Below are 26,614 nucleotides of genomic sequence, written 5' to 3' on the forward strand. Positions count from 1 at the left end.
TGATCTTACTAACTCCCAATTTATCACTAAATATTAATTCCCATTACCCAATAGCCCGGTAATGCTCTGAAAACCCCTTGACTCACTCTGAGTCAAGAATAAATTGTACACATCCATGCTTAGAACAAAAATATTATGTTTTGCCTTATAAATAACGTTCATTGATTTATTTGTTATTTCATTAGATTGATTTACACTAAATGCTTTGAAATTATAGTTTTGAAAAGTGAAGAAAAATCTTAACTTTTTAGAAGTAATTTGTGCTTAAAATTATAAATCTATTTGGAAAATGATAGTTTGATTTATTTTAACTATCACTAAAACTTGGGAATCAGTGTACTTATAAATATTATTGAACTTATATTTTGTGGTAACTATTATCTTAATAATCTTTCTTTTACTGTCTTGATTTCTACTTTTAATTTATTTTTATTTATTGTCTTTAATTTCTTTATTATTATCTCTTATTTTATTTTTATTGTTGCAAATTTTCATCAATCTTTGGAGATAGGTTAGAATTTATTAATTTTGGTTTAAAATAGTTTTCTTTTCGATTTTAGACAACTCCTTTGGGTTCAAGATCCTTGCTTATACGATCACTATTTTATATGAACGATTCGTGCGCTTGCCATTTATAAATATTTAAAACATAATTGTTTTAGGTCCATCAGGTTTTTGGCGCAGTTGCCGGGGAGTTGCAAGAGAAAAGAAACGAAATTTATCTCAAGGTTAGTGAATTCTTCTACTAGTTTTTTTAATTTTTGCACTTAAAAAAAAAAAACTAAAACAATATATATATATCTATAAAAACTAAAAAGAAAAGAGATAAAAAGAAAATTTGGGACGGTTCTACCACCCATAAAAAAAAACTTACTTATTTATTTATATTTATTGCAATTTTTTTTTTAGTTGACGGCACTTGGGCCTCCTAATTTTTCTATCATTTTAATTTTTATAGTTGACGGCACTTGTGCCTCCTAATTTTATTGTAATTTATCTTGTTGTTATTTTTATTTTTGCAAGTTACTAGTTGATAGCAATTTTGCCTCCTAGTCTTTTATTTTATGTTTTAGTTGATGGCCCTTGTGCTTCCTAATTTTTACCTTAATTTTGTTATGATTGATGGCATGCTATGCCTCCCTACTCTTACCTAAATTTTAGTCTTATATAATTTTTGCCTTATTTTTCTTTGTCTTTTATAATATTTTAGTGTAATATTGTGAAAAATACTTGAAAAGAAAACTTGAAAAAAAAAAAACTTAAATCTTGTCCTAGCTCTTGTTTTCATTTCTTAATATTATTTATGTTATCTTAATTTTATTTTATTTTTTTGGTTTAGTACTCTTCTTAATTTCTGTTATAATTTTTTTAAAAAATCTATTGAAATGGATCAATTTAATTATAGTTGGAATTCTAAGTACAACTATTGTGAGCAATCATATTTAAATTATGGAGAAACTAATGATATGTATGATATGCATGAATCCTTTGATATCCATTTTACCCCCACCTTTAATCCAAATTTTCATGGAGCCATACCCAATCTCCAATTAATCAAGGATATGAATTCAACAGGCCTAATCCAAGTCATGCCCAATCCGACCTATCATATCCCATTGAACAAGAAACGAGCTCATCTTTAGAGGATACCCTACAACAGTTCATGCAATCAACCTACCAAATCTTACTAGCCTAGTCTCATTCAATCTCAAAAATTGAAACAATAGTAGGACAACTTGCAACTGTTATAGAGTCGGAAAAACATGTTTATTCCAACTAACCCATTCCCAATTCAAATAGTCAAATTGAAAATGAAAAGGAGAATGAAGTTGTTGCAGAACTTGTAATATGCATCCAACCCCCTAATCAAACCAAAGAGTGGGATGAGATCATTTTCGAGGCTCATAAGGAAAATGAAAAAGATATAATTATATTTCAAGAGCCCATAATTGAACAAATTTGTATATTTACTCAAAATGAAAAGGAGCTTAATATAGATATGCAATTTTCTTATTTTATTGATATTCCATTAAAATTGCATATTTCTAATTTTCTTGTAGGTGTGATGTTATTAATTATTATTTATGGCATTTGCATCAAAGTCATAACTCACCCTACTAATGAAATTCTACACCATCGATTGGGTGTAGGTTAAAAGAAAAAAAAATTATAGTCAAGCTAAAAACTATAAACTAAAGCACTTTGTGGGAGGCAACCCATACTTTTAATGTTTCATTTTATATTTCACATGTGTGCTTTTTGTTTCATGTTTTTCAAATTCCAAAAAGCTTGAAGGAAACTTCTTGCCCAAAAAGAAAAGAAGAGAAGAAAACAAAAAGTCAAATCAAGGAAGCATTCATCAAAGGAAGTAGTTCTTAATTTTTTCCATTTTATTAAACATTGAGGACAATGTTTCATTTAAGTTTGAGGTAGTGTGTATGTATTTTTCATAGTGTTTATGTATGTTTTCTTTGTGTTTATGCATGTTTTTCATTTGTTGTAAAATTAAAAAAAAAATTATTTTCTTTATTTATTTTTCTTTTTGTTTTTATGTGATTTTCATTTGTTATATATATATATATATTCCTTGTTTTGTTTGAAAATATATATATATATATATTGGTGATTTTCATAAGAATTATGATTGAAATTGTTCTTAGTTCTTAGAAAAATATAAATAAATTTTAAGTTTTGTTTTTAATTTTTGAGTTAGTTTTGTTTAAATATACATTTTTCATAATATGTCACTTTTCTATTCTATTCGAATTTGTGATATTTTGATATAGTTTATTTAAACATTAAATTCTTTAAATCTCTAAAAAAAAATTTGAAAAATCCTAGAATTTGCTTGATTATCTATTGAGATTTAATTTATTTTTGTTTGCATAAGCTTGTCTAAATGTTCACATGATGATTTGATGTTGTTGTGTTTGTATGTTAAGTGTCTATTTTGAAAACAATTTTAACTTTTCAAATTAATTACATAATCTTTACTTTTATTTGTGATTTTCTTTGAACTATTTCCATTATATAATTTTTGACGAAAACATTTGACATCACCAATTAAAAAAAAATGTGTGTTTTTTTAATTTTTCTTTTGCTCGAGGACTAGAAAAATATTAAGTTTGGGGGTGTGATAACTCTACAAAATAGAGTTATTTTACCACTTTTTATGTGCTAATTGTTGCTTAATTCGTGAGATTTTAATTGATTTATTAAGTTTTTTAAGTAATTTTAAATTTATTAGTCTTATCATGATTTTATATATTTTTGTGTGTTTTTATAGTTATTTTTTTGTAGTTAATTATTTGAATTATTATTGTTTAATTTGTGGTAAAAAAATGTTGTATTATTGAGCTTAAATGTTAAATATAAATTAAGCTATAATTAATATTTTCAAAGAATTAATTTGATTTATTTTATAGTTGGAAATATTTTATTATGATTTATTTATGTTTATTTTGTTAGGGAATTTGGTACATTTTTGTGCTTGAAAGTAAATGATAGAAAGCTAAAAAAGAAAGGAAAATAAATGACAAGCTTGGCATTTATGAAAGGCCTTCAACCTTCCCACCACCTTCGGGCCCAAGCCTAGCACCCAGGCCCACGCCTGCCGCCCACCAGCAGCCAGCCATCTAGGCCACCAGCCTTCAGCCAGGCCCAACACCCCAATCCCCTACCAGCTGCCCTTCAACGCCTCACTTCAGCCTCAGCCGTACACCATCATTCGGCTATCACCTAGCCTCAGCATGAAGCCCCTTCACGTGCCTCCCGAAGCTTCCTCCTCAGCAGCAAGGCTCTCCCCCAGACAGACCAAGCTGCCAACACCCATCAAAGCCACCATTTTTTTAGCCCAACAAATACCAATGTACTCTTGTCCCCTATGTTCAAAAATTACACTTTTTACCCCACTTTCTACACATTTTACCCCAAAACATCATTATTACACCCTATAATTTACCCCTATTTGCCATATTATAATTAATTAAATTAATTTAATCAATTTAAATTGATTATTTTAATACCTCATTTTGGCTATAAATATGGAGTTTTGAAGACCATTTAGGGGGTGAATTAGAGGAGGAGGTTACCATACCAAAGTTTTTACACTTTCAAACCTCTCTATTATCTTCATCTTCTTCTTCTTTTTGGTTATTTTCTATGTATTTTTAGAGGAAAAATTTGGGGGTTCATCCTCCAAATTTTCCTATTTATGTTTGTAATTTTTAATTTATATTTGCTATTCTAGTTATGAGTTTCTAATCTTTTTAAGATTATTAAGGTGATGATGAAACAATATGTAACTAGATAGTATTTATTTTGTATGTTGATTTCTCATTTTGTGCAACAAAGTTTATAGAATTTTCTTCTTCAAATATCTTCTTTCATCTTAAATATCATGTATTTTAGATTGTTAGCACATATTTACACTTTGTTCTTCATTAGTGCAAAAACATAATATTCTTTGTGTAAGATGTGTCATTAAATTGTACACATCCATGCTTAGAACAAAAATATTATGTTTTGCCTTATAAATAATGTTCATTGATTTATTTGTTATTTCATTAGATTGATTTACACTAAATGCTTTGAAATTATAATTTTGAAAAGTGAAGAAAAATCTTATCTTTTTAGAAGTAATTTGTGCTTAAAATTATAAATCTATTTGGAAAATGATAGTTTGATTTATTTTAACTATCACTAAAACTTGGGAATCAATGTACTTATAAATATTATTGAACTTATATTTTGCGGATTCTATTATCTTAATAATCTTTCTTTTACTATCTTGATTTCTACTTTTAATTTATTTTTATTTATTGTCTTTAATTTCTTTATTATTGTCTTTTATTTTATTTTTATTGTTGCAAATTTTCATCAATCTTTGGAGCTAGGTTAGACTTTATTAATTTTGGTTTAAAATAGTTTTTTTTTTCGATTTTAGACAACTCCTTTGGGTTCGACATCCTTGCTTACACGATCACTATTCTATATGAACGATTCGTGCGCTTGCGATTTATAAATATTTAAAACATAATCATTTTGGGTCCATCAGTACCTTGCTATCCCTTGGAGAAACTCCGCGATGAGCGGAGCATCCTTCTCTCATACTCTCCCCATGAGGAGAGGATCCAACTCCTCACGGCTGGGAGAAGCAACAGGCCCTAAGACCAGTCCTCACGCAGGAACTCAACAAGGAGTTTGAAGTCCTTGTTGCCCTCATCGATACAGGTGTTGCAATACTCAACAACCCGCTTATGCATCTCGAAGTCTTCCCCATCTTAGTATTCCAAGAAGACTATCAATTGAGGTACCCTAACTGGAAGGGAGTCACGCACCTAAGAAGGGATTTCCTTACCCTTCCTGGAGGATTCCCCATCTTGAGCGGAGGAAACCTCGAGGTCAATGACCTCATTTGGAGCCACTGTCCTCGGGGTGAGGATCATTGGAGCAGCTGCAGGGGCTGTTGGGGCCACCAGGGCTGGGGCTGCAGCAGTCAGGGGCGTGGACACCACGGTTGAGGCCGTTGAGAAATATATCTGAGAGGGTCTCGATACCCCTTGACTCTTCGATCTGACCAATTCGGATAGGCCCATGCTTTCTTCACAAAGGAAACAAACTGGTTAGATCCTTGGAAGGGAAGGAAAACAAAAAAAACAAGTAAAAATGCATTCAAGACTAAGTATAAATCTCCTCGGGAGCCCTGCCGTGATCAGGCTCCTCTGAGTGGAGGACAGAATAGGAAAATTTGTGGATGAGCCAACCCATCTCCTGCGTCAAAATTGTCTCATACTGACAAAACCAAGTGGCATACATAGTCGTCATCTCGCCAAGAGGCACATAACCTTGGGGGTATCTCTTTGTAACACCCTAGAGAACCAAGACCGTTACACTGTGTGTTTGTAAAGGTGCAAGACTTGCTAATCAAGTCATTTAGTTGAAAATGTGATGCTAAACTATTATTGAACTAGGGTTAAGAGATTTTGGTCATAAAAGATAAATTTCCATTTTAAATAAGAGTTTGTTACATGGGATCCCAAAAATAGGGTTAACTAACAGTTTACAAAATTTTCAGAGGTTATAATTAGTGATATCAATCATCAATCCAACAATCTATCATTCAGTAATTATCATGCCATAATCATTAGCTTAACAACAGTAAACATACTATACAATATCCAGGATCGACACCCTTAGGCCGCACCCTCTGTTTATCCAACTGACTTCGGCTTGCTTAGGCCGAGCTCAGTGATTATATAATTAACCTCAGCTACCAGTGGCCGAGTTGTGTCCTGGGCGCCAATATTAATTCCTGCACTTTTAGGCTATTTATTTCATGTTCACATGGCATAATACCATCATACACATTGCATACAAGTATAGGGAACTCTTAGTCCCAACATGGCCACATAACCAGGTGCAATTTTCTTTCCATTGATTCCGAGCGGAGAAGGTGAACTGATTCCAAGCATGATCCCTAGCTCAAGCCTTGGCGACAAACCTGGTCACAAGAGTGATCCCTAGCCTCGAGCCTTGGCGACAAACCTAGGGAACAAATCTAGCCTTCGGAACCTCAATTTCTACCAAATCGGGTAGTAGAAATTGTCCCGAGTCCCTAGGTTTGAACCCTCGAGCCCTAACAACACTAAGAACTCCTCTAAGCTTAAAAATCCCAGGCGATTCATGACTTGGCTCAGCAAGTCGCGACTTGCCCCAAGTCAGAGAGCAAACTCTCATGCCATACTGGAGGCAGGTCGCGTTTTGACCAAGGAATTCGCAACGCGCCCCCAAGTCAGAGAACAGGCTAGGCTAGAAGGGCCATACCCATCGTGACGCGCCTTGTGAACCAAGGGAAAACATGGGTTTTCTCCTCCTTCTCCCAGCCAAGAACATTCAACCAAGCCCAGAATTTTTTCCCCATTTATCCCATCAATTTAACACCAATCTAGTTACGAATTAAGACCCATATTCACCTATTTGTTTTGTCTAATACTCTCAATAACTAACACAAAACCATACCTCAATTCAGACATAGTAATCAAGCAAAACCCACTGAAATTCCTACCCAATACTCAATCTAACACCACACTCATGCATACCTTAATCCTCATACTAAAACTCAACAACAAAACACAGAAATTAAAGCCATGTTCCTACCTCAATTTTCCAGCTCAATTCCTTCAAGTCCCAGCTAAATTCTTCCTCAAATTCTTCCAAGTTCCCCAGCCTAAGCTTAGCTTTAACTTCAATGAGGGAGAGTGAGAGTGAAAGAGAAAACGTGAGGGGATGGGAGAGATAGAGAGCATAATCTTTTCCTTCTTTCTTTCCTAGACTATTCTCAACTCTTCTCTACTTTATTCTAACATAAAAGCTTAACATATCGTTAACTTAGGAAATGACCATTATGCCCTCCCAAATAAAATAACCATTTAACTTATTCTAGGGGTAGAATGGTCATTTATTCCCAATTCCCACTAATTCCTCAAATGTTCCTAATATTTACCACTTAAATCACATCATCCAATTAATCAACAATTATTTCCCCAAAGTCTAATAATCTCAAATATACCTCTTAAATTCCTGAAAATACCCCCAGGCTCCCCTGAGCCGGTATAAATCCCTGCCGTGACTATTTCGCCAAACCGCGCACTAAGACCTTCTCGAGCCATAGGCTACAAATATATCCACATAATAATGTGGTCTCAACAATTTACCACAAATAATCACATTTATGCCCTCAACGGGCCAAAAATTACAAGTATGCCCTTATAAGCTAACACATGGCCCACATGCATATTAATACTCATAAGCATGCATTTCCTATATCCACATAATCATATAAGCATACTTATCACATAATCATGCATATAATCATTTAAATCACAAATAAACCAATTATGCCTTCCCGGAACACTAATCAAGGCCCTTAAGCCTTATTAGTGATTTTGGGTCGTTACACTCTTACTCCTCGGATGGCGGAGGAATACATAGATGAGGTCCTAGTAGTATTTTTACTCCTCCTCGGACCAGGGACATCAGGAGATTCTCCCACACTCGTAGAGTGATGGTGAAAATAAAGAATGGTCAGGACTAGTTCCCTCCGCTACGTGCTTAGCATTATGGAGAGCAATCAGGGATTTTCCTTGGGGCATTGAAGATGGCCCGATCCCCACTTCGAGCTCTCCCTTGAACTCTTTGTCTTCCTTTGCCTCCGCGGTAACCTTGATGGCGAGGATGCTCTCCGCATGATCCTCACAAAGGTGTTGCGTGTGTATAAATTGTGCCTTAGCCACCATATAGTTCGTATGGAGCCTCACCTAGTGGTGTGATTGCTTCGAGTCCCACAATTTGGTGAGAACCACTAGGCTTATACGCTGCCCCTCCTGAAGTAGCCCATATTGCCAAAGGTGGGAATAAGTAACGAGGATGGTGAAATCCAACTACACATCGCGAATAGTGTTCACTGCCTTAAACTTTTCGTCGAAGCAGTCAACGAAAGGTGTACGATGATAGGGACCTGAAATGAGACGTTTTAAGATTAAGGATAAATGATGAGTGGGACAATATTAGAAGAAACTATATGAGGACAAAAGTTCTTACCAACTTTAGTGAAGTCTAGGAGTAAGGTGGGATTGGTCCTCGTCGGGAAACCACTCGCACAGAAGAAGTGATCCTTGTAGTCCAGAGCATGGTTCTCATTGCCGCTCGGTGCCTTGTAACCTTTCCCTGGGATTATGTGCTTCATTAGGGTGTAGTGCCCATCCTCGTTCCCCTTCTTCAGGCACTACCGAAAGCTATAGATATACAGTGTCTCAGCTGGGGAAGGTGTGGGCTAGTTCTATCTCCTATACAAAATGTAAAGCCCGGCCAGCACCTGATATACATTCGGGGACAGTTGGAGAAAGGCTATGCCGTCGAACTTGTGGAAGTCGCCATAGTACTGGTGCAATGGCAGGGTTGCACCAATCTGGACATGAGAGGCACTTGAGGGCCTGAGCTCATGGATGCTCTCATGCCCCCTCTTGTCCTCCCGAGACAGGTGCACCAACATCTCACGAGTATCCACCTCGTAGTGGGTGAGCATCTTCTCTAAGGCACCTCGGTGTCGGAGCTTACTGGGGATTGCCTCCGCCTCGAACCCCACAGCGGTGTAGGGTTTCTCTGTCAGCATCAGATCTGCATTGGCTTCTTCCTCTGAGATGCCAACTCAAAAGGGCCTTGTTGCCACCAGGGTGGGGTCCTCTCGTACTACGAAGGCTTTACTGCTACCAGCCACTTTTTTTCCCCTTTTAGGGGTGTGTCCCATCTTCTCCGGCCATCTGTAAGATTTCATCATCAAAGGCGTAGAACCATTATGTGTGTAGTTGGTGGAGCTCCTCGGACATCTGAAACAACAAACCAAGCAGTTAGCGCCTTGCCCCAAAGAAAGATGGGTCAAAATGAGAATCCCTAGGACAACTGCTCAGGGAGAAGAGAAAATAAATTCTAAGGATGGGGGGTGTCCTCAGGGCCAAAGAATTGACACAGGAGAACACCACTAGAAATTATGAACACGGTTGGAATCGTGGAATTTTCTTGATTCCAATCAAATGTCCATAAAGGAAAATTTCCCTAAGGTGCGCAATAAGCCAGTTTGATCACTTCTAACACCAAAATGTGCCTAAAGAAGACTCACAGAAGTTCAAAACAACCCTTCAAATACCACAAAAAGCCTGTTCCTAACCATGCATCTAAACTCCCAAATTAAGCTCAACAAAAACATAAAGCTAGTAAATACTTAGTCGATATCTAGTGTCGATAAGTACTGAAACGAGTTCGAACGCTGAAGAATTGTTTGTCGTTCCCCTAGAAATATGACTTTGCTCACCAACCGTCCAGAATCGCAGAAGAATCTCAGGAACAGTTGAAGGACTGGGAGGCTTGAGAGATAAGAAAGAGTTCTGGAGTTTTTTAATTTCGAATGGTAAGAGTGATTGCTGAGAGGAAGTTATCAAATTTTTATACTCATAAAACTTGAGGTGGAAGCAATCCCACTGATAATTCTACAAAATAGAGTTATTTTACCACTTTTTATGTGCTAATTGTTGCTTAATTCTTGAGTTTTTAATTGATTTATTAAGTTTTTAAGTAATTTTGAATTCTTTAGTCTTATTTTGATTTTATATATTTTTGTGTGTTTTTATAGTTATTTTGTTGTAGTTTAATTATTTAAATTATTGTGTTTAGTTAGAAGTAAGAAAATGTGTGTTTTATTGAAACTAAATGTTAATATAAATTAAGTTATAATTAATATTTTCAAAGAATTAATTTGATTTATTTTATAGTTGAAAATATTTTATTATGATTTATTTTATGTTTATTTTGTAGGGAATTTATTGTATTTTTGGACTTTGAAAAGAAAAGATATAAAGCTTTAAAAGTAAAGAAAGTTGGTATTTTTTAAATACCAAAAGCAGCCAGGCCCAAGGCCCAATCCACTCCATCAACACTCAGCCAATTTTCCCTTGCTGTGCCTCACGTTCAACACACCTCCCCACTTCAGCAATCAATGCTACCTCCATTCAGCTCCTTCAATAATGCTGCCAGCTGTAATCACCACACGTTTCCCTTCAGCTACTTCAGCTGCACACCAAGGTCTCCTTCAGCTTTCCAATTCCATCACACTCCCTGCCTCAACATTCATTTGGGCCTGCCAGCATCTTCGGCCCACCAACTCCAGCAGCTTCTGCGCCTGGGCTCCTTCCTTCCTCAGCAGCAAGGCCCACACGCCCATGACTGCCATGAGCCTCAAAGCAGCCACCTTCACCTTTTTTCTTCACATTTATTGAGCCCAACAAAAATGTATTTTGCCCCCTTGTCCTTTTGTCTCAAAATACCATTTTTTACTCTACTTTCTACACATTTTACCCCAAAACATCATTATTACACCCTATAATTTATCCCTATTTGCCATATTATAATTAATTAAATTAATTTAATTAATTTAAATTGATTATTTTAATACCTCATTTTGGCTATAAATATGGAGTTTTGAAGACCATTTAGGGTGTCCATTGGAGGAGGTTATTATACCATAATTTTTACACATTCAAAACCTCTCAATTCTCTTCATCTTCTTCTTCTTTTTGGTTATTTTCTATGTATTTTTAGAGGAAAAATTTGGGGGTTCATCCTCCAAATTTTCCTATTTATGTTTGTAATTTTTAGTTTTTATTTGCTATTCTAGTTATGTGTTTCTAATCTTTTTAAGATTATTAAGGTGATGATGAAACAATTTGTAACTAGATAGTGTTTATTTTGTATGTTGATTTCCCATTTTGTGCAACAAAGTTTATGGAATTTTCTTCTTCAAATATCTTCTTTCATCTTAAATATCATGTATTTTGGATTGTTAGCACATATTTAAACTTTGTTCTTCATTAGTGCAAATACATAATATTCTTTGTGTAAGATGTGTCATTAAATTGTACACATCCATGCTTAGAACAAAAATATTATGTTTTGCCTTATAAATAATGTTCATTGATTTATTAGTTATTTCATTAGATTGATTTACACTAAATGCTTTGAAATTATAATTTTGAAAAGTGAAGAAAAATCCTATATTTTTAGAAAAAATTTGTGCTTAAAATTATAAATCTATTTAGAAAATGATAGTTTGATTTATATTAACTATTACTAAAACTTGGGAATCAATATACTTATAAATATTATTGAACTTATATTTTGTGGATTCTAATCCTTAATAATCTTATTTTACTATCTTCATTTCTATTATTAATCTATGTTATATATATTGTCTTTAATATATTTATTATTGTCTTTTATTTTATTTTTATTATACAAAAATCCCATCAATCTTTGGAACTTGGTTAGAATTTATTAATTTTGATTTAAAATAGTTTTATTTTCGATTTAAGACAACTCCTTTGGGTTCGACCTCGTGCTTACACGAACACTATTCTATAAATATGATTCGTGCGCTTGCGAGTATAAATATTTAAAACATACCCGTTTTGGGTCCATCACCCACCCCGACCGTCGGAATACCTACGACATAGGCACTCGAGAACCATCAAATGGTCAGGATCCAAAAGGTATGGAACGCGATCATTAACATTGGAAAAGAATACATTGGGTATGGAGCAAAAGGATGACTAGGGTACAGATTAGAAATTTAAGGTAGTGGAATGGACTCCTCAATAATTGTACAGATTGATGGGCCTAGTGTTGGTTTTTATTGATCAAATCAGAAATTATGCGCAGCGGAACAACAATCTCATTGTTAGATGAATCCCACAAGATTTCTAGATCTACTTCTTCACACTCATATATATATATTGAATCAAGGACAAGAATAGAAAAATTACCTCAGGTCCTTCCTTGCTGCTATCTTTTCGTATGGCTGAATCCTTGAGATCTCACACCAAGATCTTCCAAAATGTTCTCAGGCACACAAAGAACGAGTGTGGGCTCGCTATACAAATAATAGGCAATAACTATTTATCAGATGTTCTCAACACATGAGATCTGATAAAGTTTGGACCTAGGTTTTGTGAAGAACAATGACCTTTTTTTTTGTCACTGTTCTCTTTTCTCTGAGAGAATCCTAGATATTTTTCTATCCCTGAAAAATTACGTTCTGTGAAAACTGATATCCAATATTTAATAATATCCAATATATTAAAATATTTGTTATTTTAAACAAATTCAAAATAACTGATCAGTTATCATATTTTTGTTTAAATAATAATATTTTAATCATATTAAAATATTTCATTTTTTATTTAATATTTAAATAACAAAAATTGTGGAATCAAGAGACTAAGTCCATCTCTTATGCGTGTAGCACAGTGCCTGTGCACTGTGCCACACGTGTACCACATGCCTGTGCAGGCATGTGATTTTTCCCAATTTTTATTATTATTTAAATACCAAAAATCCCAAAAATAAACTAATTCAAAATTAATTATATTTTTGATAAATCAAATAATTAATTAATTAATTACACATAATTAAACAATAATTATGTTTGATACATAGAAAAATATTTTACTTATCACATAAGTCCTTTTTGCCCATTTTTGTATTTGCCTTTGACAGTGATTGTTTGAGCCATTTCGGGGACCATGGACCTATAACATTAAGCTCCAATAAATTGAAACTAAATAATTAAACTCTTTAATTATAATAGTTAATTTATTAATTCTGATATTACTCCACTATAAATTCAGAATTGCACTCTTTATGTTATAGATATACTTTTACAGAAATCTTTTTCTTAAGTCGTCCATTGATATAACCATCTTACAATAGTTCAACCCTCTAATTAATTAGTTCATAAATTAGAATGGGAGAATTACCATTTAACCTTTCTAATTTACTTCTTATTCCTTAAGTACCATTAATTCACTAGTGAATAATTAATCTATAATCTAATTATAGATTTGAGCTCAAAATCATTCAGTTCCAGAATTAACCCTTAAGGGAACTAATATATGATCCGTTAGGAAAGATTAGATTCCGTATTGTTGATACATGTTCCCAGCCATCCATGATATTAAATCTCCAAAACAAAAGTCATTAGCCTCATTCTTTGAAGAGATCTTAACGAATGAATCAAAAGATTTAATAAACATGAACAGGAGTTCATGATCACTCAGGATTTAGGTTGATCTATAAATGATCATCTGTTATGATATGAATTACAAGTCTTTATTGTTAAATGGTTTTTGGATAAAGACTTTAATTCATATTGTTCCATGTCATATATAATCATATTATATAAAGCACATTTACCGAGATGTCTTTCCACATCAATAATCTGAATCTAGATTATTTGTATCATTATGATACTCAGTAAACCGTACTTACAACTCCAATTAAAGAATTCCATAACTTTAATTTGTTGTTGTTGACTATTTTTATTCATTCATGTGACCTTAATTCTCTCGTACTAATACAAGATCACATCCTCAATAATGAATATGGAATTTTTCTGATATTTACAAAATTATTCAAACAATAATTTAACAATCTAAATATGAAAATAATAATAAACCATCGTATTTATTTATTCACAGAAAAACAAATGTCTTTACATGCTTTTAGGACACACTCCTAACACCTAGCAATAGGGAGTCAACACATGGCATGAATTTTCAGAGTGAAGTCAGGGAAAGCCCAAGTGTCTTCCCCCAAAGACCTTTTTGCATTACTTCTCAATCTAAGTCTCCACTATCTGAAGACAAGTGAAGACTTGTGGGGCAAATGCTGTCCATGTTTTCACCATCACACACGTGGTAATTAGAAATGATTGGTGACAAGGCAAGTCATGAGGTTCTCGGAGTGTGAACTTTTCTAGGAAACCTAGTCTGGCCAAGACGTGGGTGTCTCTGAGTGAGGCAACGCCCCAAGGTCTGTCTTCGAGGCGAGGATGTCTCCAAGTGAGGACACACCCCGAGAATGCCCCAAGCCAATCTCCAGGTCATGGATGTCTCCAAGCAAGGCTACGTCCCAAGATCTATTCTCCAGGCGGGGATGTCTCCGTATGAGACTACGTCTCGAGAAGCTCTCCTTACTCACCTACCTTCCAGGTTTACGACTCTAGTCCTTGCCTCGGAGTGGCTACTGGGTGTCAGTCAGTGCAGGCATGGGAAACCAGAAGTTCACTTGACAACTTTTGGTGGGCCTCAATTAGTGGTTTCGAGTTTGTACACTCGACAATCGACATTTCTCAAAATGCCGCCAGACATGGGCAAAGGTGAGCCGCACCCTGATAGTCACATATATGTTCCCCATAAAGTTGGTGCGTGACTTTCTACAATGGGCCTCGTAGAATCAGCATGGGCTGTAGTTTTTGTGTTAGTGCAACCCTTTTTTTATCAACTCAACATTAATACCCCATGATGGAGGGATCTTGTATTAATGATAGATTCTTAACATTAATGACCCCAACCTCTATATATAGTGTTGGGGTATCTCATTGTAAAGAGTTCAGATTTTTAGAGAGAGAAACTTTGTAACTCAGTTCAATATATACATTGCCTGAGAACCATAATTGAAGCTTGCTAAAAAAAGTTTCAAGCTCACTAAATACTATAGACTCGTGGACTATGAATCTTTTATAGCTTAAACCACATAAACATTCTTGCGTTCTTCATATTATTTTCTGTATACTCCCAAATTTAGTTGATAGCGAAAAAGACAGTCAACAAAATATGTTTACCATTCTTAATTAAAAATATTAGATTTTTTTAACTTTTTTAATTGAAAATAAGAATAAATATAAATTAATTTATTTAAGAAAAATTATTTCATTAGTAAAATTATAATATTTAATTTTTTTTATTTTGGTAAAAATTAAAAGATATGTTCAAATAATTTGAAAAATGATAAATTAGTAAATATATAAAATGACATACTATTTTTTTGGAGTTGTACTATGTAGAGTCCTAAAATGTTTACTTAGCTAGCTAGATAGTTAGTAGTAGCTATAGCATGTTTAATACTGTGGATTTTGGTTCAAGCCGGGACTTAGTTGAACACTTGTAGCAACACTTATAGATTTTATAAGTTTAACCTATAGTTTAAGAATATTAATTATAACATAAGGTTTGATTAATATAGCCGATTATAAAGATGTCATTTATTATACTATAAGGTTTAGATAGGATTAATAAGAACATGACACTTGTCGTGTGCAGGTTTATTTAAGGATTTAACTATAGTTTAAATAGAAAGAAAGTTCAAGAAAGCTCTAGAATCTTCCAAGACCAATAAGAGCATGACATTTGTCAAAACCTTGTTTATTTGAGGATTTAAGTGGATAATTCAGAATTTGAGGTTTCTAGAAGCTCTAGACCCTTCTAGAACCAGCTGGAATCTCATGTTTTATCATTTCAAATTAAGCTGATAATGTGCAACTACGTGTTTAATATATTCATGTATTCTGATATATCGCAGCCTAGGAGCCGATATATCGCCACACGGGGAATACGAAAAACATGTGAACTTCGCACAAACGCATCGACGAACCCTCGGGATATTAGCCTAGGCGATATATCGCCTGCAATGGACGATATATCGGCTCTAGGGTTACATTTTCAAATGAATTTGAAACCGAGCACAATTCAACACTCAACCTCTTGATAAGCCTCTGAACTTTTTGACCGAGTCTTAAGCCTCTGTTGAACGAATATTCAAATATTTTTCAATTAAATTCCTTATTTTTATTCAATCTAAAAGAAGATCTTTCCACACCTTGAACTCTATAAATAGGACCTAGTACCCAGCAATTTCTCTCATTCTTCAAGCTGTGTTTAGAGCCTTCAAGCTGCTAGGATTACTATAGAGTGTTAAACACTTGGGTTGGGGTATAAGCTTAATCATCTTAAGCTTTATAAAAAATTGGAAAGTAAGATAAATAGTGTGTTTCCAATATCGAGGTGTAGTTCGGTTCTAGTACATTCAAAGGTATTCCTAATCTTAAGTTCACTTCAGTTTAATTCTTTAATTTTCTTTAGTTTTCATTCAGATCCTAACTCGCTCTTTTCCATTCTTGGTTAGGTATTTAAGTTCTTTGAACTTAAGGTTTCTTTTCGGTAAGTTTCATTTTGGTGGTTTAGTTCATTTCTTTATCATCTTTTTCTTTTAGAAATACTCACCTTTTTATTATTGGTTTTAGGAGTGTTCCAAATCCCGTCCTTGTTCTCATATCCCGGTATTGGTAAGGAAGATAGGATAGAATTTTGTATGCTTATATGATATTTTATGCTAACTTATGTTATGTTATCTTATGTTATTGTTTGTTACATTATGTATAGTATGTTTATAAACTTTGGGCATATGACTTGTCTAGCTAGCAAGCCCCAATAATTTATGGGCATATGACTTACTTGGCTAGCAAGCCCCACAAATCTATTGGGCATATGACTTGCTTAGTTAACAAGCCCCAAGTAGTATAATGGCCATTGTAGTAGCATATGACATATGTTTATAGTATATGTTCATGATATAGTTTATGTGTATGTTTTATGTTTTTAGTAGATTTTCCTTGCTGGGCATTAGGCTCATTCCTTTATTTTTATGTATGCACGAAAATAGTTATGGCGGCGGAAAGATTCATGGCAGCTTGGGGTTGTGTATTGAGGAAGAATGGATTCGATGGACTGCGTGAACGATTCGAGGTCGATGTTATTTTCAGTCTTTTTATTAATTATGTTTCTATGTATTTTCCGCACTTGGTTTTGTAAACAATTTTCATTAAGTTAAAGTTATGTTTTATTTTTCAAACAATGGAATCCCATACCCCGAATTTATGAATTTCAACATTTACTTTATAGTTTTTAATAATGTTATGAATGTTTCTTATGTATGTTTTCTTAAGAATGGTGTCTATGTATTGTAGTTTTAATGGTCCAATGTCTTAGAATTAGTTGGGTCATTACAGTTGGTATCAGAGCAATGGTTCATTCACAAGACAACCTTTAGAACTCGTTATGGGCATTACGAGTTCTTAGTTATGTCTTTAGGTCTTACCAACGCTCCAGCCGCGTTTATGGATTTAATGAATAGGGTCTTTAAGGACTACTTGGATAAATTCGTCATAGTGTTCATCGATGACATCTTAGTATACTCAAAGAATGAAGTCGATCACGAGGAACATTTTAGGTTTATCTTATTACGACTAAAGGAGCATCAACTTTATGCCAAGTTCAAGAAGTGCGAGTTTTGGCTTTCGCAAGTAGCATTCCTTGGGCACATTGTATCCAAGGACGGAGTTGCAGTAGACCCATCTAAGGTAGAGGCTGTAAAGGATTGGCCAAGACCAAAGAACGCATTGGAGGTAAGGAGCATTCTGGGATTAACAGGTTATTATCAGAGGTTTGTAGAAGGCTTTTCTAAGATAGCCACTCCGCTCACCAACCTGACCTGGAAGTAGCAGAGGTTCAACTGGACTGATAAGTGTGAAGAGAGCTTCCAGTTGCTGAAGGATAAGTTATGCTCAGCACCAGTACTCTATGTACCGACACCCAAGGACAATTTTGTAGTCTACTGTGATGCGTCGAAGCAAGGGTTGGGTTGCGTGCTGATGGAGAATGACAAGGTGATAGCCTACGCCTCAAGGAAGCTGAAGGGGTACGAGCAACGCTATCCAACACATGATATGGAGTAGGCAGCGGTGGTCTTTGCATTGAAAATCTGGTGCCATTATCTTTATAGAGAACAGTGTGAGATTTATATGGACCACAAAAGCTTAAAGTACTTCTTTACTCAGAAGGAACTCAACATGAGGCAGCGCAGGTGGTTAGAACTAGTGAAGGACTATGTCTGCGAAATCCTATACCACCCGGGAAAGGCAAATGTAGTTGTTGATGTGCTCAGTAGGAAGAGTTATGGAGGTATAGTAGCACTATCCGGAATAGAAAAGCCGCTACAACAAGAGCTGATCAGTGCCGGAATAGAAGTAGTCATCGGTAAGCTGGCTAACTTGTCTATCCAGTCAAGTCTGTTAGAAGATATACAGATTGGGCAAGGGCATGATGACACATTAGTAGCAGATATGGATGCAGTTAGAGAAGGTGAGGCCATGAATTTCTCAATATCAGGTCAAGGGTTATTGAGATATAAGGATCGAGTATGCATGCCGAATGATCATGGAATTAAGATGAAGATTTTAGAAGAAGCGCACAATACCCCATACTCAGTTCACCCAAGGTCGACCAAGATGACTCCTACCTCAAGGCGTTGTATTGGTGGCCAGGAATGAAGAAAGATGTAGCGGAGTATGTGTCTAAATGCTTAGTATGTCAGCAAGTGAAAGCAGAACACCAGCGGTCTGGAGGCTTATTGCAACCCACTTAGCTTTCCAGAATGGAAATTGGAGGATATATCCATGGATTTTGTGACAGATTTTCCACAAACAAATAAGCAGCTTGATTCAGCTTGGGTAGTAATAGATAGACTAACCAAGTTAGCTCATTTCCTGCCTGTTAAGACTTCATACACAGCGGATCAATACGCAGACATCTATGTCCAACAGATAGTACGGTTGCATGGAATCCCTAAAACAATAGTATCCGATAGAGGATTGGTGTTTACATTGAGATTTTGGGGAAGCTTACAGCAACCCATGGGTACTAAGTTAAGTCTTAGTACAACATTTCATCCTTAGACAGACACTCAGTCCGAGCGTACCATACAAATTTTAGAAGATATGTTGCGCGCTTGTGTACTTGATTTCGGAGGATCATGGAGTAAGTATTTACCGCTGATAGAATTCTCCTACAAAAATAGCTACCGATCGGCGATTGGGATGGCGCCTTATGAGTTACTTTATGGAAGAAGGTGCCGATCGTTGTTACACTAGGATGAGGTAGGAGAAAGGCAGCTTCTTGGTCCCGAAGCTGTTAGAAAAGCTCATAAAAGTTATGCGGATGCCAAGCAGCGGGATGTAGAATTCAAATTCGGAGATCAAGTCTTCCTAAAGATATCTCCTATGAAAGGTGTGAAGCGGTTTGGGAAGAAAGGCAAGCTTAGATCCCAATTTATAGGTCCTTTTGAAATATTAGACAAAGTGGGAGCAGTTGCATATAGATTAGCCCTACCGCCAGCATTAGCAGATAGTCACAATGTGTTCCACATCTCGATGCTACGAAAGTATGTGTCAGACTCATCTCACGTCCTCAAGTATGATACATTAGCGCTTCAGAAATACTTAAGTTACGAGGAATGACCGGTTAGCATCCTAGATAGAGAGATAAAGCAGTTACGGTCCAAGAGTATTCCGATAGTCAAAGTCCTATGGAGTAATAGTTCTGAACGAGAGGCAACGACGGAGTTGGAGGAGGACATGCAAGCTCGATATCTGGATTTTTTTGGTAAGTAAATTTCAGGGACGAAATTATTTGTAGTAGGGGAGAATTGTAGAGTCCCGGAATGTTTACTTAGCTAGCTAGATAGTTAGTAGTAGTTATAGTATGTTTATTACTGTGGATTTTGGTTCAAGCCGGGACTTAGTTGAACACTTGTAGCAACACTTGAAGATTTTATAAGTTTAGCATATAGTGTAAGAATATTAATTATAACATAAGGTTTGGTTAATATAGCCGATTATAAAGATGTCATATATGATACTATAAGGTTTAGATAGGATTAATAAGAACATGACAATTGTCGTGTGCATGTTTATTTAAGGATTTAACTATAGTTTAAATAGAAAGAAAGTTCAAGAAAGCTCTAGAATCTTCCAAGACCAATAGAAGCATGACATTTGTCACAACCTTGTTTATTTGAGGATTTAAGTGGATAATTCAGAAATAGAGGTTTTTAGAAGCTCTAGACCCTTCCAGAACCTGCTGGAATCTCGTATTACTCAGTCTAGCCTGTTTTATCATTTCAAATTCAGCTGATAATGTGCAATTACGTGTTTAATATATTCACGTATGCCGATATATCACAGGCTCGGAGTCGATATATCACCACACGGGGAATACGAAAAACATGTGAACTTCGCACAAACACATCGACGAACCCTCGGAATATAAGCCCAGGCGATATATCGCCTACAATGGGCGATATATCGGCTCTAGGGTTACATTTTCAAATGAATTTGAAACCGAGCTCAATTCAACACTCAACCTCTTGATAAACCTCTTAACGTTTTGACCGAGTCTTAAGCCTCTATTGAACGAATATTCAAATATTTTTCAATTAATATTCATTATTTTTATTCAATCAAAAGAAGATCTTTCCACACCTTGAACTCTATAAATAGGACCTAGTACCCAGCAATTTCTCTCATTCTTCAAGCTGTGTTTAGAGCCTTCAAGCTGCTAGGATTACTATAGAGTGTTAAACACTTGGTTGGGGTATAAGCTTAATCATCTTAAGCTTTATAAACACTTGGGAAGTAATATAAATAGTGTGTTTCCAATATCGAGGTGTAGTTCGGTTCTAGTACATTCAAAGGTATTCCTAATCTTAAGTTCACTTCAGTTTAATTCTTTAATTTTCTTTAGTTTTCATTCAAATCCTAACTCGCTCTTTTCCATTCTTGGTTATGTATTTATGTTCTTTGAACTTAAGGTTTCTTTTCGGTAAGTTTCATTTTGGTGGTTTATTTCATTTCTTTATAACCTTTTTCTTTTAGAAATACTCACCTTCTTATTATTGGTTTTAGGAGTGTTTCGAATCCCGTCCTTGTTCTCATATCCCAGTATTGGTAAGGAAAATATGATAGAATTTTGTATGCTTATATGATATATTATGCTAACTTATGTTATGTTATCTTATGTTATTGTATGTTACATTATGTATAGTATGTTTATTGACCTTGGGCATATGACTTGTCTAACTAGCAAGCCCCAATAATTTATGGGCATATGACTTGCTTGGCTAGCAAGCCCCACAAATCTATTGGGCATATGACTTGCTTAGTTAACAAGCTCCAAGTAGTATAATGGCCATTGTAGTAGTATATGACATATGTTCATAGTATATGTTCATGATATAATTTATGTGTATGTTTTATGTTTTTAGTAGATTTTCTTTGCTGGACATTAGGTTCATTCCTTTATTTTTATGTATGCACAAAAATAGTTATGGCAACGGAAGGATTCATGGCAGCTTGGGGTTGTGTATTGAGGAAGAAAGGATTCAATGGACTGCGTGAACGATTCAAGGACGACATTATTTTCAGTCTTTTTATTAATTATGTTTCTAAGTATTTTCCGCACTTGGTTTTGTAAACAATTTTAATTAAGTTAAAGTTATGTTTTATTTTTCAAACAATGGGATCTCATACCCCGAATTTATGAATTTCAACATTTACTTTATAGTTTTTAATAAAATTGTGAAGGTTTCGTGTCTATGTTTTTTTAAGAATAATGTCTATATATAGTAGTTTTAATGGTGAAAAATCTTAGAATTAGTTGGGTCATTACATACTAAAAATATATTTATATTATTTTTTAGTAATTAAGGACGATATTTATGTCAATTTATTAAAATTATATATTTTATTAGGTAATTAAACGAAGAGTGGAGAGAGAAATAAGAGGTGTGAACACTAGATTTATAGATTATAGATACAGAATGACAAATTGACAAAAATGGCATTAGTCACATATTTTGGCTTCTAGGGAAAATAACATTGACACACTACACCAAAACTTGTAAGCGGTCTAATCTCAATATATATACATGCTGCTACAGGAAAAGCAAATACCTGAAATGAAAAAGAAGAAAAAAAGATAGATGTTGTTGAATAATTATTTGTTTATAGTTTGTTTATTTTTTTAACAATAATAATAATAATAGAAAGAAAGATACCATAGTAGTTTCTTCCGTACGTCATGTGAATCGAAGAAAATACTTCACACTTTATTCAAACAAACCCCGTATGCAGCCTCCAATAATTAAAAAAGTAGAATTATTAATAGATAATACTCATAGTAAAACTAGAAACATATATTAACTATATCTCCGTGCCTTAGATAACTCCTGAACTAAATAACTCAAAACTAGAAGAAGAATACAACAAAAATCAAAATATTGTTTGAAAGAGGGGAAAAAGACAGCTATAGAAATATAATTTATCAAAGACTTTCTCTATTTCTTCCAACCCATTATTATTTTTTTAATGAAAAATCTAAGCAGGCAGAAGAGAAACATCCCTCCTATCCGTAATTTATTCCTACATAATATTATTACGTATCTATTCAATGATCTTGCAATTGACTATTTCATATTTGTTTTTGGCTTATCTTCATAATTAGCTTTATGATTATCTTAATGTTTGGTTTACAATAATTAATACATTTGTGGTTGATCTCAGCCTATATATATAAAGCTAACATTTGCACATTTTGTATCAAATATAGAGTAGGGCTTAGAATCAAAATGGCAGGCTCACAATATATTTTGGTAATAAGCCTTTGCTGCCTTGGTTTTGTGGTTGGAGGGTTTGCTCAGCTCTCTCCATTCTTTTACAGCCAAAGTTGCCCAAGTGTGATCAACATTGTACGAGGGGTCATTCAAGAAGCTTTGCAGACTGATCCTCGTATTGCTGCCAGTCTTATTCGCCTTCACTTCCACGATTGCTTTGTCATTGTAAAAATACAGACACACTCCTTTCTATTTTCATAAACATATCTGATAATGCTTTTTTTAGTAGCTTTTGTGAGTGACTGACATTTTCATTTGATAATATATTTTTAGGGTTGTGATGCATCGTTGTTGTTGGACAGCACTGATACCATAGTGAGCGAGAAGGAAGCCTTTGGAAATATTAACTCGGCTAGAGGTTTTGCGGTTGTGGATAATATCAAAACTGCCTTGGAGAATGCTTGTCCTGGTGTTGTCTCTTGTGCTGATATTTTAGCCATCGCAGCTGAAGAATCTGTCCTCTTGGTCAGTACATACCATACCGAACAGCACTACATCGATCTCAAGTTTTGATATTAAGATATAATGTTGAATAAATTTGTATTGTTTTGTAGTCAGGAGGCCCTGCATGGTTTCCCCTATTAGGAAGGAGGGATAGCTTAATAGCGAATGTAACTCTTGCCAATGAAAACCTTCCAGCTCCATTTGAGACTCTTGACCAACTCAAAGAAAAGTTCTCTAGACAAGGCCTTGACTCCACCGATCTGGTTGCACTCTCCGGTACGTGTTTCTTATTTTTTGTTTAGTTTTAGTTTGTGTGTTTATATCTGTATTTCTCCAAAGTGGTAAAAGAAAACCATAAAAAATAAAATTGTGCTTTAGTCACCCTATAGATTTAATGTGTAATAACTTGGAAAATTAGCGCATGGGTAAACTATTTATTATGAAAATTTGTTTGCCAACTAAAATAATGATAAGTGTAATAAATTAATATAAGTGTATTGTTGAATATTTAGTAAATAAAAATGTGGAGAGCAAAGAAAGAATATATATATATATATCCGAATATATATGATATGCTAATGTGTTTTTTATTGTTTTACAATTGTGAAAGTTATAAAGAATTCAAGTTTTAAGATTATTGACGATTATTCTGCGTCAAATAAAAAATCATACACCCGTATTCTTATTATTGTTATTTGATAAACCGAACACATGATGCATATGTTCATATTTTAAATACATTAAATGACCAATAGTTTTACATCAATGCTCGTGTTCATGTATCATACTTACCCTAGTTGACTTTTTTTATTTTTTTTGCAATTAAATAATAGAAATTGATTCAACTAGATATAACTACAATAATCAAACGTCTAGTATAATTATGTGAAATTAGATCCTGTCTCCATTTTAAACGATCTACTTTAATTTTTACACATTATTTTTAACTCTTATTTTAGTACCCAAATTTTCAATTGATGTACTCATTATACCCTTCAATTACATGTTTTTTTTCTCCTTAAACACACTAAAATTATAATGTATTTCAAATTTAACTATAATATGATACATATAATACACATTACAATAATACTTAGAATCATGTGTTCAAATAAGGGTAATTTGGGAAATCTCATGATAATAATAGGTAAAATTCAACTAAATATATTTAGTGTCTAATTTTAGTTAACTACTCCTAAAAATGGGTAGTTCTCAACTTTTCCCTATAATTATTATAGGACAATATGGGGAATTAAAATTGATTAACAAAGAAAAATTGTGCAGTTTTTAATTTGATACTAACAATAAAACTATTTTTTGTTTCTTTCATAAACGTAAAATTACAATATCACTATGTTTTCGTACAATGACATCTTCTGAAATTCAATAAAATTACAAAAAAAAAGATAAATGTACCTGTTTACTAGTAGCTAGACATATTATCTAAATAATGTCGTTTTTATATACTTTTTATAACATCAAGCAAAATGCTACGTACCAACTATATTCAATTGTAGAAGTTGTCCACATATATATATAGGTGTGTAAGTCTGGGTCTTGTACATAATATACTGTAACATATATTTTTTATATATATAGAAAGGTGTCGTATAAAGATTTGTATTATTTTCAGTAATTTGATCAAAAAAATAAATTGTAGGGGCCCACACATTTGGACGGGCCAAGTGTCAAACATTCAACTTCAGACTGTACAACTTCAACGGGACAAACAATCCTGACCCAACGCTGAACACAACCCTCTTAGATGCACTAAGGCAGTTATGTCCTCAGGGTGGCAACGACAGTGTCATCACTGATCTCGATCCTGTGACTCCAAATACTTTCGATAACAAGTACTTCTCCAATCTCCAGTCCGAGAATGGAGTTCTCCAAACTGATCAAGAATTGTTCTCAACCACTGGAGCCGACACTGTTGATATTGTCAACGCTTTCAGCGCCGACGAAAGAATTTTCTTCGGCAACTTTGTGGTGTCAATGATCAAGATGGGGAATATTAACGTCTCGACTGGCTCACAAGGAGAGATTAGGTCAAACTGTCGAAGGGTCAATGCAGATATAAGTGGTTTATCATCAAGTACTGGTGGTTTGGTTGCTCAGTATTGATTAATTATGGTATTATAATTTTAAAAGTGATATCATCCCTACAACTACAAATTATTAATTATAATAATAAGCTCACTCTCTATGAATATATATCTCTTCTATATAATAAGTGTTTAGATAACAGAAATTTTTTGTTTTAACGGTTTTTTTATTTTTTAATGTTAACTTTAAGAGAATATTCTTATATTTAACAGAATATTCTTATACTTAACGGTAGTTTGTAAATACTTAAACTTAAATAAATAATTAGAAAAATTAAAATAAGATATTTTTGAGATATTTTACAATAATAATTATTTAAAAATTATAAATAATTAAACAAATTAAAATTTTACATTTTTCAGATATTTTATAATGATAATTATTTTAAAATAATAAATAATTAAATAAATTAAAATATGATATTTTTGAGATATTTTACAATGATAATTATTTAAAAATAATAAAATCATACGTTTTATAACTTAAATAAAATTTAATTAAACTTAAACTCATTTAATAAACTAATATCATATTAAACATATAATATAATCTGCTATCAATTAGCAACAAATTACTTTTAAAAAAAACTAGCAAAAAACTTAAATTTAAAATACACGTATAATATTTAATATTACATTAAACATATAATATATAATCTCTTATTGTCACTCCCAAATTCAAAAACTAGAACAAACATAAACTTAAGCAAAAATAAATAAATTATTTAATTAAAATAAGATATTTATTTAAAATTTATATGACATTAATATAAATTTAATAAAAGTAATTAATAAATTCTATAAATAAAACTAAGTAAACTTACCTTGCAAGTTAATTGTATCTAGTATATATATATATGAGTTTATACTTTTTTTCACTTTATGTTTTATGTTTTTTCTTATTACCCGACTGGACATTGTGTTTGAAATTATATTTTGTAAAATTGTTTATATAAAATTCTAAATTTGATTTTTGTGAAAGTTTTCTCATATGAAATTACTAATAATTCACCAAACAAACAATTCAGAACAAAAAATAAAATAATTACGTTGTTATATTCAATTTTCTTCATAAAAATTAAGTTTAGTAGTCTATTTGAACAATTTTACAAAAT

The 26,614-nt window shown here is 33.6% G+C and overlaps 1 protein-coding gene across 1 annotated transcript; it reads left to right on the top strand.

Annotated features, from left to right (window-relative positions):
- Positions 1–22,899: 22,899 nt before the first annotated feature.
- On the top strand, positions 22,900–25,666 carry LOC133800551 (peroxidase A2-like). The gene is made up of 4 exons (XM_062238546.1): positions 22,900–23,115; positions 23,224–23,415; positions 23,505–23,670; positions 25,055–25,666. The coding sequence occupies exons 1-4, from the start codon at positions 22,906–22,908 to the stop codon at positions 25,516–25,518; spliced, it is 1,032 nt and encodes a 343-aa protein (XP_062094530.1). The 5' UTR covers positions 22,900–22,905; the 3' UTR covers positions 25,519–25,666.
- Positions 25,667–26,614: the final 948 nt, after the last annotated feature.

Source organism: Humulus lupulus, chromosome 9, assembly GCF_963169125.1.
Source record: "Humulus lupulus chromosome 9, drHumLupu1.1, whole genome shotgun sequence".
NCBI classification, from domain to species: Eukaryota; Viridiplantae; Streptophyta; class Magnoliopsida; order Rosales; family Cannabaceae; genus Humulus; species Humulus lupulus.